Source organism: Xiphophorus maculatus, chromosome 9 (genome assembly GCF_002775205.1).
Source record: "Xiphophorus maculatus strain JP 163 A chromosome 9, X_maculatus-5.0-male, whole genome shotgun sequence".
NCBI classification, from domain to species: Eukaryota; Metazoa; Chordata; class Actinopteri; order Cyprinodontiformes; family Poeciliidae; genus Xiphophorus; species Xiphophorus maculatus.
The window spans coordinates 24,753,928-24,774,419 of NC_036451.1; the positions used below are offsets into that span (position 1 = coordinate 24,753,928).

The 20,492-nt window shown below is 40.4% G+C and overlaps 1 protein-coding gene across 1 annotated transcript in view; it reads left to right on the plus strand.

Annotated features, from left to right (window-relative positions):
* oca2 (OCA2 melanosomal transmembrane protein) overlaps positions 1–20,161 on the plus strand; it is a 44,937-nt gene extending 24,776 nt beyond the window's left edge. Inside the window, exons 20-25 of the mRNA XM_014470779.2 lie at positions 5,720–5,847; positions 6,498–6,557; positions 7,554–7,658; positions 8,946–9,039; positions 10,690–10,783; positions 19,344–20,161. Of these exons, the coding sequence (XP_014326265.1) occupies positions 5,720–5,847; positions 6,498–6,557; positions 7,554–7,658; positions 8,946–9,039; positions 10,690–10,783; positions 19,344–19,431 (569 nt within the window). The 3' untranslated portion in view covers positions 19,432–20,161. The remainder of the gene's footprint in view (positions 1–5,719; positions 5,848–6,497; positions 6,558–7,553; positions 7,659–8,945; positions 9,040–10,689; positions 10,784–19,343) is intronic.
* The last annotated feature ends 331 nt before the right edge of the window (positions 20,162–20,492 follow it).

The following is a 20,492-nucleotide window of genomic DNA, read 5'->3' on the forward strand; positions in this document are numbered from 1 at the left end:
GTGGCGAAAATGACTTCCTGGAACTTAAACTGAGCATCAGAATGTGTCTTGTATTATTTAGAGAATGGTCTGGTTTAAAGACAGAGGACAATTTTCAGACTGATTGAATAGTAATAGAAAGGCAACACTAGCAGGTGGTGGCGATGCAATGATGAGGATTGAGGAGGATATTTTTTGCACACTTTGGGTCCCTTAGTAGAGCATAATTTAAACACAACGGCCTCTTTAATTTATATAAGGAGCGGCGCTGCTAGTAGCAGACAACAGAAAATCCACATTGTTAAATTTAAATAGCCTAAACCTGGTTTCTTAAACATGACGGTGAGTTTTTAGTTTTATTTTACTCCAATGAACTGAATCGAATATGCCACCTTTGGGATGTGGTGAAACTGGAGATTCGGATCATGGATGACAGCTGACAGAGACCTATAGAAACCATCATGTCAATAAGAACCAACATTTCTGAGCAGTGTTTCTGATACCTTGAATCTGTTCCATGGACAATTCAGACGGCTATATCCAAACCCCATACAAACAAGTTGCACCTAATAAAGTGGCTGCAAATGTCGTCACAATGACCAGATAATCACATCACTTCAGCTCATGCTATGTTATGCAAACGCTCCGTTTGCACTGACGCACATTCACTCCCTTCACCTCGGCATGCTGAACGCTTGGAGTGCCTTCAGCTGAAAGCAGCTTCGCATACTTTCTGATCAAAATGATTTGACTAATTGGGAGAATCTGTACAGCACAGATAATTCACCTTCAGTCAGATTAGAGGCTGATGAAAGCTTTCTCGGGGAATTTTACACCAAATAGACATCATCAAAATGAACTAATGTACTGTATAAACATACAAGGAGTTGATATTTTCCCCCCACATCTAAACTAAAGTAACACAGTTTTTGATACGGAGGATTACGCACTGTGAGAGAGGAAACAGTCATTTTGATAGCGGCTTCAACATACTTGGACAAATCTATATTTTTTTCATTTGTTTTTAAAAAAAAACAAAACGTCTTATATTAGTGGCCCTGTATCTTGTTCGGGTGTTCAAAATGTCCCCAGAGATTAGAAAGGCAGTTTAAAATAGTTACATTTCAAAATCATTTTAAATAAAATATGCAGCCCACTAAGCGTATTTTTTGTAAACTGCTCTCAATTTAGAAATGGCCTCTGTTGACAGGATAGGGGGTTTGTCATATTCTTAAGCACCTTTCAGAGTCACAAATAAGCCTCTTTTAATGAGTTTATCAAAGGCATGTTTTCATCGCCAACACCTGAAAAGATTAAAGCCTAATGAGTCAAAGTGGCTCCTGTAGGTTTTTACTTCTGTTTGACATGCGCAGGATTGCGATCACCAGTGTTTTGGGTAATTATTGGAGCTATAGCAGAGCTTAGAGTTAGCGTAGCAAAACGCCTGTCGGGTTCTAAATTTGAGTAAGAAAATGACTCATCACTCAGTCAAAATGCAGCTTTTGTGGTTTCCATAAAGTTGATGAAATTGTGCGTTTGTGGCGTTGAAAGTGGAAATCGTCCATAAAAATCAACATCAATATGTGTATTTTGTTTTAATTACAGCTGCAAGTCTTATAAAGTATGTCACTGTGAACTTTTCTTTTTAAAACTCTCTAGTGTTGTTCATCTAGAGAGTAAAATTTTGCCCACGCCAGTCACACCCAGACTCTGTTTGATTTAGCTCTGGACTTTGACTGGGCCACTCCTAGCTAAACTAGCCCCATTCAGTATGGCTGCATGTTAAGGACTGTTGCACTGCTGGAGAGATGAACTTCCACCCGAGTCTTAAGTTTGTTTCAGCCACGAAAAGGTGAGCAGTTCCTGATGTTGTTGAAAAACGTCCCCACACCATGACTCTGCCACCACCATGCTTCACTCTGCAAATGAGCAAGAAAAAACAATGTGTGGTGCTACTAAAAAAAAACTTTTGCTAGATTCAAAATGTATTTTGACTTGTATTAATGTACTGCCAATGTACAAACACTTTATTAGCACTATTTTGTTGCCTTCCTAAAATAATGGCCTGGCATTTATTTATTTTTTGTTGCTGCTAAAAGTAATTTTAGTAAAAAAAAAACAAAAAAACAAACGAAACAAACAAAAAACCTCTTCTTTCTTTCCAAAGGATGTTTTAGGCAAAAAAGTAAAAATAAAATATTTTATTTAATATTTTATTTTAGGAAGGTGGTGATATTAAAATAAAGTTTGCTATTTTTATTTAACCTTTAAAGGACAAAAATCCACTGAGATCAAATACTTCTCTTTCAAGGCAGTGCAAGCCAAGAGGCAGCAACAAACACAAGACATTCGCAGCTGAAGGAAAAATGCCGAGCCATGAAAAACAGGTGCATGTCATTGAATCGGCCTCAAGAACATTTAGTTTGGATGTCGAAGCACTAAACACGAAGAATTCAGTCAGTCTAGAAGTTTCTTGCTCCAAAAAGAGGCAGCAGAGTGAACGAAAGCGTTCTTACTCAGTTCAGTAGGAGCAACAGGGACAGAAAGAATCAGCAAATGATGTGAGTGAAAAACACAAGAGTCAAATTTTCTCAGTGCAAATATTAGCAGGAAACTATTGTTGCACTTCAAAGCATTTTTAATTTGCTTTAAGAATGGTGTTAAAGTTCATTTTCTGAGAGTGTTATTATAGACAAAGAAATTCACACAAATTAGCATAAATTATTTTCTTTTAGACTTTTTGTGAAAAACAGTTATGTAAATTCTTAAAAAGTCAAATTTACTGATTGAACGCACATTCAAAGTGCATTCCTTTTTTTTTTTTTAAATCAAGTAACATGTCAAAGTATGACTACATTTATACTACACTTAATTAGAGCATTTTCAGTTTCATTCATGTTCCAGCAAACATCGTCCGAGTCAAAGATGAACTCCGTGTTCTCCATTAAACGAACACAAATATGCTGCTGCTGTCCGCCACACGCGGTTTTCTGCACGACGCTGCTGTGTTTGCCGTCAGGTGTCTGTGTCCGTCTCAGCGGCCGCGCCGAGTTAATTACAGCCGACCGTTTGGGTGACATTCATCAAATTGGAGTGACCCCGCCGCACTGCGTGTCCTGTCGCACTTGGAGGGGGTCCGACGCCCGTTCAAACACACATCGCTCACTGAGGCGCGCCGGTCGGAGTCAGGGTTGACTGCAGCTGCCGGTCGGCCGGGTCTATTTGTTCACACGCTCCTTCAGAATTGAGTCTCATTAAAATTTCATTAGCTTGACATGTTAGGATTTAATTGCTGCCTGATTGTTCACCAAGTGATTCGACTCCGGTGCGGGGAGTCGGATCCACTGTGGTTGGGGCGAAACCGCTGTGATTGCCATGCTTGCGTTGCCACCACTGTGCTTGGAATGGACCAAATGCAAAAATGAAAGCTTTAAAGTTCTACCTTATTAATCTCTACAGCACTTGGTGTTAGATTCCTTTATTTAAACAGTTCTAGGTTCTAGAAAGAGTATCTGCCCCCTTACTCAGTTCTTTAGGTGCCTGTAAGAGAAAAAGCCCCGTATGCTTTGGCCTCATACTGTGACACTGGATGTGACATTTAGCTGCTATTAGGAGTTAATGGGAGATGAAAACAGTTCTGGTGTTTCAGGCAAGTCATGGTCGTCCGGATAATTCATTCAATCATTTGCCACTACACAATTTTCTCTGACATTTTCACTGGAACTCTCCGCTTTTGCAAGACATTTGGAGTCAAAAGAAACACATTTTCTCCCTTATGCTGTTGAACTGTGGCAGTGACTAACAGCTATGGTTAGCTAAGGCTGATTCTTGTAAAAATGCCTCGAAGTACCATTGAGTTTTCACATTCCAGTCTGTGCAGCATTAACTACCTATCCTCACTTTCTTAGTTTGCCCTCCTCCTCTCTACGTCCCTTCAGTTGCGAAAGCTGTTCCCAAAGGTCTGAGCCAGGCCAATTATTGCTGCTTACCTGTTTAATCAAATTTTCTCCGAGTGGATGCACATCCACCCCTCTTTCAGAAACGCTCTCTATCGGCACCAGCTCATGTGCTCCAGCTTAGAACATGTTTTTTTGTTTGCTTTTTTAAATCGGAACGAGTTAGCATTGCATGAAGGAAGTAATTCATGTAGCGTAACTTGCAAGAGTGTTGAAACTACGGCGACATTCTGGTTTGCTTTTGGTGTGCTTTCTGTAAAACCTTTTATTATCTCTGAAAAAGTGCTAATCATTGTGAATACATGTCATAAAACAAAGGACAGACGCAGGTGTATGTTTAGAACAATTTGATGCTTTAAAAGCAACATTTCTCTTGTGATCAAATATTTACGTTTCATTGTGCAAACCACAAACTTTATTGGTTTTACTGGGATTTTAGGTAACAGGTGTTGAGAATAAATAATTTCGTGTTTTCCTCTGTTTCTTTTAGCTATTTGCATGCTCATATACACACACGCCCACGCACGCACACACACACACCTACACACACATAGAGCACAAAGCTGTATGTTAGTCCTAACAATGAAATTCATGACTTCAACTCACTGACTCTCCTTCAACCTCATACATCAAGAACCAAAATGGAGAAAGGATAATTCTCCACACAGACCAACATAAAACATTGCAAAATTATAAGGAGTAAAAAAAATTAAAAAGTTCACCTGTTTTTACCAACAAATATTGTCATACAAATTCGTCCATGTTGGACGAATTTGTATGAATTTTTATTCAGTTCCCTTTAGTTATTCCCTTAATATTAAACCAAAATGGAATGTTAAAGCCTGCATGTAAAATGCTGTTTGTGGCAAACAACTAACACTGGACATCTCATTGAACGCACCCTTACCAAGCAGCAACATGGTGGAGGAAGTAGCAAAATTCCTTGCAAATACACCTAAAGTAGCACCAGACAATCAACTGGTGAGTTTTCCATAATAAATCTGAGCAAAACTTTGTCAATATTTTTGCTAATGTCGAAAAAACACAATCATCAGATAACGTCGCGCCACGATCCTCCTACCGCTTCCTGTCGTCTTCTTCGTGTTTTCCGCCAGTAGTAATGTCAGGTCATTGATCACGTGACTTGGGTGATGTGAAAGAAACGTTTCCACAGAGGCTTTGCAAATTAATCTAATTTCGATACAGCTGAAAATCACTTAATCTTTTTTAGCGAAAAACGTGTTTTCAAAATTGACATGTTTCCATTAAGCAAATTTATTTTTGACTGAAAAAGGGACTGTTGAATGAGTCATGTGTTAGAATGATATAGTCCTGTATGTATATCAAAGTAATGTCCTAAAGTCTAAAAAAATTAGAGAATTAGACGCTTGAAAATGTAAATTTCCAAACGCGCTCTGTCTGAACTAACTGAACTGGGACTGTTTTGCAAAGATGAATTGGCGACTGCTTCAGTCTGGAGACCAACTTACAGTAGTAGTCCCACTAAGACGTGTAGCTCTTGCCGTAGAAAATGTGGTCCTGCAAAGTACTGATTCTGAAGGGCTGAACGCAGAGCATCCCACTTCATGTTGGTTCGTTAACTAAAATCCCAATTAAACACCCGGATGTTTGAGGTTACAGACGGAAAAAGTCTAGGAGGTATGAATATATTTAGAATCTACTCTCTTATCGTAAATTTAAAACTAAAATTGGTCTCGGATGGAGATTTTGTCAGAGTTCCAGGTGATCACCAGGTGATGTTTCCTTTGCTCTCTCTCTCTCAGGTTGGATCGCCATCCTGGGGGCCCTCTGGCTCCTAGTTCTGGCCGACGTCCAGGACTTTGAGATCATCCTGCACCGGGTGGAGTGGGCCACTCTGCTGTTCTTCGCGGGCCTCTTTGTTTTAATGGAGGTAGTGACCATGCAGTCCTTATGTGTGACGTTTAATAAAAAGAGCGTGTTTTTGCTTATCACTGCTAAAAATCCAAAGAGGGGATCAAACATTAATACCTAAGAAAAAAACATCTTAAATACTCCATCTTTGACAAACAGCTTCACCTGATGATAAAAGAAGGCGCCTCATAAGTTAGCTTAGCCACACTGACAGCCTGCTTGGGTGTGACCTAAATGCAGTTTGGCAGTGAGCTCACATTGTGAAAAGTAATTACCTTTTTCTTCACCGACCAGCCGCGCTGCGCAGGGAAAGGAAAAGGTTGTCGACACAACGGGATATTTTGTTGTTTTTTTTTCTTTTCTGCCTTTTCGACTCTTGGGCACGAATGTGGCCAAAACTATTTGTTGGAATCATTGAAGTCTGTATCGTGTTAGACAACCATCTCCCTCAAGGACTACCTTCCATATGTGTATATATATATATATATATATATGATTCTCAGTGTCGGGCATGATAACAAGAATGCATTTATCTCCATCTGGTTAATGACTGCTAAATAGAAGCCAAATTGCTTTTCTTCTCTTTCTTCCCACCTCTAAGTAATTTTCTCTTGACTTTTTTTTCTTTTCTCTCCCCTCTTTATTATTGATCCCCTTTTCATTTTTCAGGCTTTAGCCCAGCTGCAGCTTATCGACTATATTGGAGAGCAGACGGCTCTGCTGATAAAAGTAAGTCCTTCCTTCTTGACTCGCAGCCTCGGCCATCGTGGCTCAGGTATCTGTTCGGCTGGCATAACTGATAATTGGGCACAGGTGACTTGATATTGCATTTTTATGCATATTGATCCTTTGGCTCCGCACAAGCTCCGAATTCAATTATTTTGTTTACGTCTCTCTCGCTCCTGCCGGCGGTTGACCGAGCTCGCTGGTCATTTTCACCCATATTCTTGCCCCGGCGCGAGGTGCGAGCGAGTTGCCTCTTAGCGGAGAATTGAAGCAGTAATGGGGACGTCAGCCCACGTTTAGACACTGGTCCTGTCTGAGGCTAATAATCACACATGACAGGCGGTGTGCTATTGTGGATCCTTAAGTTGGTGAGTTTCCCCTAACGACGGACAGCGTGCCAGGTAGAGCCGCACCGTCTCTCTGTCATGGCCCCGACTGGAGGCAAAGGGGGAAAGAGAAATAGTTTCTTTTTATCCGGTTGAAGGTGGGAGAGAAAAGAGAAGCTCAAGAAGATTCAAACCAGAGACCTTCTCAGACTTGGAACATGTGCTGCTGGAGTCCTAGAAGCTTGGGGTGGGCGATGTAGACTTAAAAATACCAAAGCAGACACCAAACATACTTATCACAAAGCCAAAATACGAAGTTCATGCTTCCGTAAATTTATTTACATTGTGTCTCAAAGCTTCAGGATGTTTTACTTTTTATTTTTTACATGCATTAGCATAACCGCTAACGATCTAACATTGACTAGTGCACTCAAACGAGTTTACTTTACATTGGCAAAACCCAGAATTTGCAGGTGACATTGTAACAGTCAGCTGCTGTCCAATGAAAAATGTGAATGTTTCAGGGCCAATCCGCTGCTGTTGCAGGATCCAAGCATTAAATGGCATCAGGTTAAATGCAGACAACTGGAAGAGCCTATTTGGTTTATTAAGTTCCCAGACTGGCTGATGTGGGAACACCATGAACTGTCGCTCTGATTGTTTCCCCTCCCAGGCGGTACCAGAGGACCAGCGCCTGGCTGTGGCCATTATCTTGGTGTTGTGGGTCTCCGCTCTGGCTTCTTCTCTCATCGACAACATTCCCTTCACTGCCACCATGGTAGGCCCGGTCAGGCCAACTCCTCACCCGATCGGCTACAAACAGTAAACGTTTCAATTTAAAGATAAGTCTTTGTAGGCTGAAATCAGGAAATCTTAAGTTTAAAATTTTAAGAAATATGAAATCAAGTTAGTTTTATCTTACAGATGTTTTGTTCTTTCCTGAAAACTGAAACTAAATCACAAAAGACGTCTCTGTTTCTTTTCTCTCGTATCGCCTCGTGTTTGGCTGCAACGTAAAAAGTAAAAGTCCGAGCAGTTTGGTTTGACAAATTCAGCAGAACATTTCCAAGGACACCTGGTAGAACACAATAAAAGATTATAAAACCTTTCATGTGAACGCTGTCCTTCAATGTCCCTCAACGCGTTAATATCACCAATTTAAATCAAGAATACCTTTAATGTTACTGTTTACCTTTGTTGATGAATTTCTGCTAAAGGAAACATATTTTGTATCATCTAAACTTTAAACTCAGCAATACCTGATTTCTACTAGAAATAAACTGATTTGCATAAAATACTCACAAATATATATTAATCTTCATTCAGCCGCAAGTAAATAAATATGTCAATAGAAACGTTATCAAGATCTTCTTTCACTTAAAGGGGGAATATTATGTAAAATTCACTTTTCTGAACTTCACATCATGTTGTAATGTTATTCTCTCATCAAAAACAAGCCTTGAGTGTTGCCCTAATATTTGTCATGCATCTTTGAGAAATCCTTTAATCTCCCGTGGCAACAACTCATCTGTGCAGAACAAGCCGAGTGCTGACTTTGATGACTCCTCCTTGGAGCTGGAGTTTCAAAGCGTCAGCCTCACAGAGCAGCTCTCCCCCCCAACGCCTCCTCTGAGCTCCTTCAGACTAGCCAGCAGCAATTAGCAAACACCTGGTGGACCTGCGCATCATACGAACTGCTGCTCAGTGAAACACTGAGGAAAATCTCTTTAAAGGGTAGATGGAGGAGCCATGTTGTGATGACTTCCCGAAGGTGGAGTTTCAGAAAGAGCAGGAGCTTTTAAAGAGACAGAGGCCCAATTTCAAGGTGTTAAATTAGGAAGCCAAACTTGAGTCATATTTGATATATATTACATTTTTATAACAACGGAAGGTAACATAATTATTTGATTGTCCTGAGAAAGAGCACTACGTGCCTGGAAAGTATATAATATTGTCCCTTTAAACACAGTATTAGCTTCTTATTTCAGAAAAAAAAGATGTCTGTTTTATTAATTAAAACCTATGTATATTTTAGTGATTTTAAATGTACGTCTGATTCTCCCAGATCCCAGTTCTCATCAACCTGAGTCAGGATGTGGACGTCAACCTCCCTGTGAAGCCTCTCATCTTTGCCTTGGCTATGGGGGCCTGCCTCGGTGGTGAGTTATCAATCTTTAATAGGAACGGAGCGCATTGTGGTTCGCGGTGACACGCCACCCAGACAGCGGGGGACTTTTACAGTTTGATCCCCTTCCTCAAAGGTGTGGATCTATAAGCATGGCCTCTGGCATCAGACGCTTTAGGTGACAGCCACAGTTTCAGCAGCTGTGCCTCCACCCTGGGAAGGCAGGGTTGTTTTTTATTATTCTTATTATTATTTTCATTTTTCAGAGAGAGGCTTCAAGGTCCTCAAAGTACAGCTGCTTCAGGCTCTGCTACACCAGGCGTTGGGCTCTTCGTCGCAGTGGCGCTCTGTTAGGGTGGGAAGGACAAACAGAAGGAGGCGTCAGAGTGTTTGAGTTTAATCAACTGCAGTAGGACAGATTTTGATGAAGCTTGCTGTCCACTCCCACTTCCACTCCAACACCTTTTGGACACCAACACACTGGAGTCACACGCTGATTGAATCAATTAAGAGAACATCAGTTTTTAGCATCAATGAATTTTAAAAACAGTAATTAGCTAGTGAAGGTTTTCTTTAGTAGCCACGGTGGAAAACTTAACCAGAACTTACCCCGTTATCAACGGGTTCTAAGCCCCTCCCAGCAAGTCAACTGGATATTTGAGATGCACATCATTAAATTAAATAATTTTGTTTCCTGGTGTTAAACACTGTTGGAAATAGAATCTGGAACAAAAAAACTGGGAGATTAAATTTTTTCATGTCATATTGTCCAGCCCGTACGCCGTGTTGATGTCAACCAATATTGCCAGATTTATGTTGGAGGTTAGTTGGCAACACCAGCTGTGGTTGAGGTTCAGTTTTTGCTCAAATGTTTGCATGAATGAATGCAAAATATTCTAACATTTAATGTATAACTCTGCATAAATTGGACAAAGAATACTACAACATTTTAAACTTATGCATCCAAATGTTGTCATTGTAGAATCACCTGACCTTGAGAAAAAGGGACGTGTAGGAAGGTTTTAAATGACGGCTTTAAAAGCTCTGATGTTCCTGGCTGTGTGCAAGCTTCTGACCGGAGCGGTGCATCGTTTCAAAAGCCTTTTTCAAACAACGTAATTGTGCCTCCAAAACCCTCCTCCCAATGAGAGCAGGAAAAAGCCAAGAGCTTCTTTGGTTCCTGTCCATCTGTTCTAATGACAGACATCAGCAGCAGTAAATGATGGCTACAGGAGGAGCGAAACATCGACGTGCAGATGGAGCTGGGCATCATCATGTCCACTTGTTCGTTTTGTCCTTTTGAAATCTGACATTTAAAGGACGCATTATGTTATTTACGAACTGAAAACGTTTCCATAATCTTAATCCACCTCCTGCAGACTTAAAAACGGCAGGTTGAGCCCCAACAACAGAAAGATTATGCCTCAGAGCCACGTGTCATTACTGAGTGGCATTTAAAATGAGGGCTCCTGAAAAAGGATGCACTATTTTCTTTAATAAAAACGCAACCTTAGAGACGCTCGTCTTGTTTTCTTGCTTTGCCCTTTAACCTTTGAATGGAAGGATTCATGCTTTGACTTTTTCCAGCTTGTTATGCTTATGGAGCACAGTATGCTTGTTAACAGGGAGAAATATGTTAAACGTACCTTTGATTTTTTATTTATTTTTTTGACGGTGCTTTCAGGAAACGGCACGTTGATCGGGGCGTCAGCCAACGTCGTGTGTGCAGGCATCGCCGAGCAACATGGATACGGTTTTTCCTTTGTGGAGTTCTTCAAGTAAGCTTTTCTCCTTTGACAACCTGATCCTGTGCTTGAAAAGTTGCTTTTTTTTATTTTATCTGTTTGGCAACGCTGTGCCACGGGCCACTCTGCCTGAAGGGGGTACTTACATATTAATATCTGTCATATGTTGGAGTGCGAAATGCCAACAATGTGCAGAAGCTGCAGTTTTTTCAAAATGCGATATTGTGATCGCTGAGCCTGCCGAGTGTCATCCCATTTTCAACATTTTACAAAATAACTTTTCCAATTTTTTCACATTGTAATTCCAAACTTCAAGGTAATGTGTTGGTGTTTTATTTGATCGAACCACGCCAAACAAAAACAAGCAACTGCACCTTCTGCACAATGTTTTTGGATTCCTCTGCATGGAGTAAAACACTCTTTCTCGTTGCGTAATTTGACGTTTTAAAAATAAATTTGCCTCATGAAAATACACCAATTTTGAAAAAAGTTTTTTTTTCTGATAAAAGTTTTTTTTTCTGATAAAACGTTTTGGCGCTACTAGGATGAAGTTATTGTTTTTTGGTTTTTTTTTGGCTGTATCGAAATTGGTTTATTTTGGCAAAACTGCAACGGAAAATTTTTTCCCGCATAATACGAGTCACGTGATCGACACGCGGACGTTCCCACTGCGCAAACCACGAAGAAGAAGATGACAGGAAGTAGTCGGAGAATCATGGGCATGTTTTCTACCGACTTACTGCATGAACAAGCTTATTCACGTGTGATTTTAATGTCTTATTTAATGGAAACGCCACAAGTGTGAAATTGCGTCTTTTTAACGTACTTCTTCAAAGCAGAGTGTATGGAGGTATCTACTGGGTTCTTTGCCGTACTTCAGGGAGCTTATGAAACTGCAGTATTGTTCAGAAAAGAAGTCCACAAAATGTGAAGCCAGGCTCGCTGGAGGCTTGATTTGAGAGCTTGATTGGTTGCATTAGAAAGCAAAATGCATTTGTATCTGAAGCAGGCTGCCTCCCCAGTTTCCACAAGCTCACTAATAATTTCCACGCTACTGATGTAACAGCCAGACATACCTGCAGTTTGCCTGTTAGAGACACAGAGGCGGTCAACAATAATGAAAGGTTGATAAATATGAGTCTGATTAGGCCTAACATGCAACCATCTGGAAATACTTTAAAAGTTTGACTTATGGGACCACAAAACGCTCTGAGTAATGATGAGAAGTGACAGACAGTGATGTAGTGGCTGGAGGGAGACTTTGATATCTGTCAGTGGGACTTACTTTAACTCACTAAAATCCACATCAAACATCATTATGCACGTGGGAAAACGTATCAGTAGCTGTGTTTCCATTGCAAATGTGCGCAAATCTTTTGTCTATGTTCTTCCAATGTAAAAAAAAACACAATCTTGCAATTGCCATGTTTCCATTGAATAAGGACCGAAATTAAAATCACATGTAAATAAGCTTATTCACGTGACAAGACTTTGAAAATCTTGGCAGCGACGGATGTAAACGGCTAGCACTCATTAGCCAATCAGAAGAGACGTCAGTGTCTTCTTCAGGCTTTGGAGCGACAAGCCCCGCCTACTTGGGAGCGGCTACGTATGCAGCATTTTGGGGAAATGATAGTGGATGAGTAGAGTTATGGATTCAACACATTTGAATGACACACAACCGTTTATGAACACTGTGATGCTGTGAGAGCTGCGGTGGAGCCAGCTGCACAAAACAAAAACAAACCATTCTCCTCCTACTTCCTGTCGTCTTCTTAAGCGTTTTTGACTGTAGTAACATCCAGCTGTTGATCGTGTGAGACGTATGATGCGAAAAAGAATTTCTATTGCAGTTTTGCAAAATACATCTGTGTCGATACGGCCAAAAAAGCACCTAATCTCAGTATAAAAACGTATCAGAAATTTGAGGGGGTTTTTTCTTCAGAATTGCCAAGTTTCCATTAAGCAATTTCTTCATAATTTCAGTTTGTGCAATTTTATGGATGATGGAAACACAGCTACTGTTGCCCTAAGTAACACTGACCATTTCATGCTGACCATGTTTATACATTGTTTTACTTCCCGTTCATTTAGTTTTTCAGTGGCAGTAAAGCCAATTATACCACAAGTGCTACACGTGCCACCTCTGTTTTAGTTGTACTGTTGTTATCCCCTCACTCCCTTACTGGAGGCACATAGGAGCAGCCATTTGCTTTGAATCTCATTGATGGTGATAAAAACGTGGGAGCTGTCAGTTCAACTTCCCCCTCCGTCGTAGTCGTGTTTACAGTGGCTGGAGAGAAGCGTTGCTCTTGGCTGCAGCGCTGCCTGTAATTGGCCGTCTGCAGTGAGGGTCACAGCTGCTTGGGTTTGGGGTTGGGGGGGGAGAGAAGAGTGTCTGGACCTCCAGACAGCTGGGACTAACTAGTGCCGTATCAGGTGGTTGAGCCGAGGGGCCGGATGAGCCCACGGGGGATGTGGATGCCTCTTTGATGGGCCATCACAAAGGAAACTGAACGACTCTCAGATCCTCTTTTGGTTGCTTATTTCATGTCTCTGTTGTTATTCTTCATCTCCATCAAAACTACGAAACACGGTAAAAGCATCGGCTGTGTGTGTAGCTTATACTCCAGTTGGAAGGGAAGTGACTGCAGAGCGCCGTCCAGTTGCTGAAATGTTTGCTTATCTAGTGAAATGCGTGTCAGGCAGGTTAAATGGACGTCTTGATCGCGGCACGATCTGATCTGTTAGCTCATCTGCGCATGTGCTGAAGAAATACTTCTGGATTATTCCTAAAACATACATCAACAAAGTGTAACGTACTTATTTATTTATTTATTATTTATTGTAGTATTTTGATACTACAACAAGTAGTATTACTTATTGTAGTAATACTACTCGGGAAACTTCTAGTGGATGAGTGGAGTTATAGATTCAACACATTTGAATGAGACAATGTCGTTACTAGACTGCTATGATGCTCTTAATGAATAATAATTGACAAAATTTAGTCCAAAGATAATAATTCAGTTGAGTATTGTGTATTGAACCCATGGGACTGTTGGCTAATACATAGATCCCACCAGTCTGAACTGGAAGGGAGCTGCGCCATCTTGGTAGGCAAGTGCAGCGCAAAGCATAGAGGAACCATGACTTCAAGACCAACAAATGAGAATATATGCTAGAAAAAAAAAAAAAAATACAATAAAGTAGGAATAATACGAGAATAAAGTTGCAGTGTTATGAGAATAAAGACATAATTTTACGCTACTATTGTAATAGCGTGTCTATTCTATTCTAAATCTATTCTATTCTAAAAAAAAAAAAAGAAAAAAAAATAATTTCCCTGCTGGGATGAATAAAGTACTTCTATTCTATTCTATTAGTGTGACTTTATTTTCATACTTTGACTTTATTCTTGTAATATTATGATTTTATTATATCATTATGACTATTCTCATATGAACCCAACTTTATTCATGTAATATTATGAATTTATTTTTATTATTTTATTTTATTATTTTTTTCTTGTATTGCTGCGATGCGCCATCATAGATACATCTTTACTGAAGGCAGTGCAAAGAGTGGAATTCAAATGAATGCCGTAAAAATGCTCCCTTCTCATTATCTGGACGTGCTTGCTGGTGTTTTCAGTCCAGTCTGGGGCCGTGCTTCTGCCACAAGCGGCTCTTGAGCAGAACATGTCGGCCATTATCCTCGGGAAGCAGCGCCGCTCTTGTGTTTTCTCCGTCACGCAGCCTCCACGGTGAAAGCGAGTGCATCCCTCGGGTTTATCTGAAGAGAGTCTTTGAGATTGCATCAGGACTTTCAAAGAGCTCCCATCAAATGCAATTAAGTCGGCATGTGAGTACGCAAGGCAGAAAGGAGAGATTTCAGACAAGGTGAACCAAGTTCCTCTCTGTGCCTGTACTGTGGCAACTACCTCCCCACCCCCGCCCACCCACCGCCCGCCCTCTGTCCCTTCATGCTGTGCCTGTGATGAGGAAATGGCTATTGCTCAGCAGAAAAGGATCCAGTGTGCAGAGGTGACCCTCGTGTGTCTGACAGTGATACCAGCTTAGATTTCCTCCTCCATCCATCTTAACTGGACACTCGTTCCACAACCGGTGAGCTTTGACCTTGTGAGGCAATGTTTCCTGCTTCAGCGTGTTGTTTTTGTAATGAAAAAAATAAATAAAATTACATATATATATGATGGAAGGAAGGAAGCAACAAGTTGCGCAGAAGGACATATGTTATGCTATGGATCAATAAACACATTGCAGACTCTCCTGTGGCCAGTTGCTGCTTAAAGCTCTTCAACAGACCCAGTGGGAACGTGGCTCACGAACCAGTTAAAATGACCTTTAGGAAGCTGAGATGAGCTTTTACTGCATTATAAACTCATAAAAACAACCAAAAATGTCGTGAAATGTTCCCTTTTTTTTTTTTTGTTGAGAAAACTCTTAGAGACCAGAATTTTCAGAACAACTTTTGAATCTATCAAAAGTCAATAGACACAGCATAAACAGTGGCACATATTTGTTAGAACTATGCTACCTCAGTTCTACAAATGCTGAAACAATTAATATTCACTAATTTTGCCAGACTGAGAAAGTTTGCCTTTCTTTTCCTTTATTTAAATGAACCTCCAGCTGCTACAGTCAGTGCTAATATGCCCGAGAGCCATTAGCCCGCTTTCAATTCATGAGATAACTTGACATTTCCATGTGCATATTAAAAAGGGAAATCCATATCCATATGAATTTAAAAATAGCCGTAGCAATAGGGCGATATTACTAACGTTAATTCACTTTTTGTAACAACTGATGCCTTTTCTTTTTTTTTTCAAATCTTCTGTTGCCTCTGCAGTTTGTTTGACAAGATAGCAGGAGGCATTTAAACAAAAAATAAACACAATTTCTAAAACCTCCAACCTTTCTAAGCTATTTTAATATATTGTATGTCTTATCTTAATTGAAAATTATCTGGGGCAAAATACACTTCTGAACATTCTACAGGTCTAATTCAGCTGATTCATTTCAACCGCAGCAGATATTAAGTGTACAGATAAAATGTAATTCCAAATAATCAGCTACATGTAAGAAATATGAAAAAAATAGACATTGCATTGAGACATTACAGTACTTCTCATCATCCTGAATAAGCACGGGGGGCTGGGGGGGTGGAGAGGAAGAACGCCACTTTAACAGGAAGAGAACTCCAGTAAAATCAGGTTCAGGATGCCTCTACCGGCAGAAGGTTGAAGACATTTAAAGGGACAGCGTTATGTAAATTTTATTTTTTTTTTAGCTTTAGATCATGTTATAATGTTATTCCCTCTTCAAAAACATACATGGAGTGTTGTCTTGATTCTTCCATGCATGTTTGAGAAATCCTTCAGTCTCCCATGGCAACCTTTCAAACCCCTGGGTGGACCTACCTCTGTCTTTGAGGACGAAATTCCTCCTCTGAGCTGCAGCTTCCAAGCTTCTGCCTGACAGAGCAGCCCTCTGACAATCAGCTCCTTCAGACTAGCCAGCAGCAATTAGCAAACCCCTGGTGGAACTGAGCGTCTGCTGAGCTCATTATAGGAGCTGCTTCTTAGTGAAACGCTGGTAAAAACGTTGTTAAAGGATTAATAGAGGAGAGATGTTGTGATGACTTCCTGAAGGCGGAGTTTCAGAAAGAGCAGAAGCTTCTTAAAGAGACAGAGGCCCAATTACAAGGCGTTAAATTATAAAGTAAGTCATATTTGATGTATATAACATTTTTATGTGCATGCGTGGGTTCCCTCCGGGTTCTCCGGCTTCCTCCCACAGTCCAAAAACATGACTGTCAAGTTAATTGGTCTCTCTAAATTCTCCCTAGGTGTGAGTGTGTGTGCATGGTTGTGTGTCCTGTGTGTCTCTGTGTTGCCCTGCAACAGACTGGCGACCTGTCCAGGGTGACCCCGCCTCTCACCTGGAACGTAGCTGGAGATATGCATCAGCGACCCTCCCGACCCCAATAGGGACAAAGGGTGAACAGAAAATGGATGGATGGATGGATAACATTGTTATAACAACTGAAGGTGACAGTTACTTGATTGTGTTAAAAAAGGTCAAGATTTGCCTGGAAAACACACAATACTGATCCTTTCAAATGTTAGCATGTGGAGTTAAGATCATATGCTAACACTAAAACATATTGATATTCGCATCTCTGCCAAAGTTTGGACAATAGGCATTTCTTAAACTTTTATATTAACACACAAATAAATGAATATCATTGCTTCTCATTCCTGGTAAAACATTTCTACTGTTTCTATTTAATCCAAGGATATCTCTGTTTTGTTGTTAGCATATTCAGCCAACAGATGAGCATGCATAGATGCCTCCTGCCATTTTTATAACCTCATGTAAACCTTTACTAAGTGGGCTGCAGGTAAAGATTTTAATTGACTAAAATCTGCATAAGCATTATGCATGTCCCCTACTATTCATGCTGTTCTAACCACACGCAGGACAAATGGAATACAAAGTTGTGTTTATGTTGATAGGTGGTCCGTGATAGAAATATTCCTCATCAGAATAATTAGGGATGCATATTTTTAAAGTCTGTCAGACATCATAAATTTACTAAGCTCAATAGAAATAGCAACAGAGCAGCAATGCTACATCGTTTTCCTGCTTCCTACACTGCCTTTGAAAAGTTTTCACACCCTTTGAGGGTTTATTTTTGTCACTTTACAAATACAAACGTGGAAGTATTTCCTGGGGATTTTAAGTGATAGAGCAACCCAAAGATTTGCATAACTTGGAAGGGGAAAGGAAAATGTGAAGGGTTTTCAGTCCCTTTGATTTAACTAAAAATCAACATAAAACCCAGAGACACCAATAGACATCAGATGTCACCTAATCTTTAAAGGAAGACTGGTTGTGTGTAATTTAAGCGGAGCGTGAATATTTCCTGAGAGACTCAGAGGTCTGTTAGAGAACATTGACATAAAGACAGAGAAACACAAAACTAAAACCAGTTAGAAAGTTGTCAGGAAGTCCAAACCAGGATCAGGTTATAAACTAGCCAAAGTATCCAACATCCCACAGAGCATTCTGCGATCAATATAAAGAGAGTGGCAAAGCTGCAAACATACAAAGACGTGGCCGTCCACATAAAATTCAGTCTCTAGATAAATAAACAGAGAAACGCCACCGTAATGGCTTGAAGCTTTTAGCTCTGGAAGGTTTTGCAAATTCTGGACCCTGGGAATAAATAGAAATGTGTGCCACACTTCCCAGATTATTATTTTTACTGAAATATAATCACCTATTATTATGCACCACTTTGTGTTTGTCAATCACATAAAATCCCAATAAACCCCAATACAGTCTGTGGTTGCCAGGTGACGTAGAGCGGAAAAGTTCAAGGTGTATAAATACCGTAGTAACGCGCTACACGTCGTCTCACGTCGCATCAGTTTGGTTAGGTAGACTGGCAACATGGCTACTTTCATTTAAAGGCACGACGTTTAATTACCGACATATAAAATGTAAGTTTGTGAGGATTTTTTGGTTGTTTTTTGTTTTCTGTCCTCCAATACTGATCTGTGTCAGAGGCTGGAGGCAACCAGACTCCTGGCCCTGAGAGCAGCCATGTGTTCATCTAGGACATGGCCCACATCCAAATGAGAAACCATCTGCAGCGCTGCAGCCGTGTGAGGGAGCGTGTGAGACTGAGGCGGCTAATTCAGGAATAAAATCTGACACCAGCTTCAGTTGGGCAATAAAATAACTGCAAGTTATCCTACTGCGTGGATTAAACGGGATTTGTTTTTTTAAAGATGTTGTGCGATGTGAAAAGTTCTTTATGCCTGAGACTCCCGGAGAAAAAAAGAAATTGTGTCTTTTGAGCAGGTTAGCGTTTGTGTTTAACAAGATGGTGGAGAGCAGAGGAGCGTTGAGGAGCTCTGACTGGATTATGTTTAGCGATCGAAAGCACCACTGAAGGCTAAATGAGACTGAACCCGACACAGTCTGGCACTCGGCCGCTTCTCTTTTAATCAGCAGCTTTTACATTCCTGAGGCCTTTGATGACTTTGATTATTCTGCTTTTTCGCCTATCAAGTCACAGAACTTGCAACGCTTCCTAATAAAGTGCTGCAAAAAATTATTTGCAACCCTGCAGATGTTTTGTTTTGGCTGAAAAAGAAATAACAGACATGGATCCTTCATGAGTACAAATTACAGTTCCTAAATGAGGCTTTTCTTTATTAATAGTAATAATGGTAATCTAAAATAAACCGGAAATTGTGTAAAAATGAGCAAAATTTTAAAATGTTTTTTAATCACGTGAACAAACTTACTCACACGTGATTTTACTTGCATTTCTTATTTAACGGAAACTTTGCAACTGTGGAATTGCGTTTTTTTGTCTATGTTTTTGCGCACGTTGGTAATGGAAACACAGCTACTGACAGACCCTGAATATGAAACAGTGTTGCTCTATGAGTGCTTATTTGTGTTTTTTTTGTTTTGTTTTTGTTATTATTAAAAGTGATGACATACAGTTTCTGGAGCGTTTTAACCGCTGTACTTCCTGTCGCGTCCTCCAGGCTGGGGTTCCCCATGATGGTGATGACGTGCCTGGTCGCCATGTGCTACCTGCTGGCCACACACATCGGCCTGGGATGGAACATGTGAACCGCGCCGGCCAAAGAGACGGAGTGCGTTGGCACACGTGCGTGTACGTTTACGTACGGGCGTGTATGCGTGTGTGTAGCCACTCCTCTAGGAGTTGCAGCTCACTGTAAATGTGATGTGTAAGCTGACCGACCAATCAGATTACAAGCAGAACATGAAGCACTGCAGCCATGTTTTTTTTGTTTGTTTGTTTGTTTGTTTGTTTTTTAAAGCGTGGGGGATGTGTGGACCATCAGATTTACAAGAGTTTTGAACAAAAGCCGACTCTGAGAGAAGCGTTTCTTGGCTGCACTTCATATCTGTGTTCGTGGTGCTACGGCGTCAGAGGGAACAGCAGCTGCCGTCTGCCGTCTCTCCTTTGGAAATCTGTTTACAAAAGACGTCAAATGATTTCTTCAATCACTTATTGTAACCCTTTAATGAAATATACAACTAGAGACTGCTGATTGATTGTTTTGTACCAATTGAAACATCTGAAGAAAGGCCCAGTGAAAGGGATTTTATACCAGTTTATGTCTGTATTTCACTGTTACGATATACGAAATTTTCAAAGCAATAATTTGTTTTTCAGATTTCTCTGATTGTGTCCGGTCATTTTAATTGTACTGATTGGTCCCAGACTGGGTCTGTCACGCTGTCAAGCTCTGGTTGTTTTCTGTATTTCTTGTACGGCTCAACAACACGGAACGTCTTCTGTGTTCTCCGAATAAACGTTTCAGAAGACGAATAATGAATGGTGTCATATCTCTGGATTTTATTTTACTCAATGTGTTTTTCTTAAGCAGATGGAGGATGATGATGCAGCATGGAGACACTAATTAACATGTGAATTTAATTGTGTTTCTTATTTAATGGAAACATCACAATTGCAAAATTCTGGGGGGTTTTCTTGACATTAGTGGAATATTGTCAAAGTTTTGCTCACGTTTGTAATGGAAATGCAACTAGAGCTAACTAATTTATAAATTCTGAATATATCTTCTTTCTTCAAACTCTGATTACTCAATACCATAAACACCAAAAATAGTCTGTGGCAGAATAATGTGTTTGGCATTAGCAGA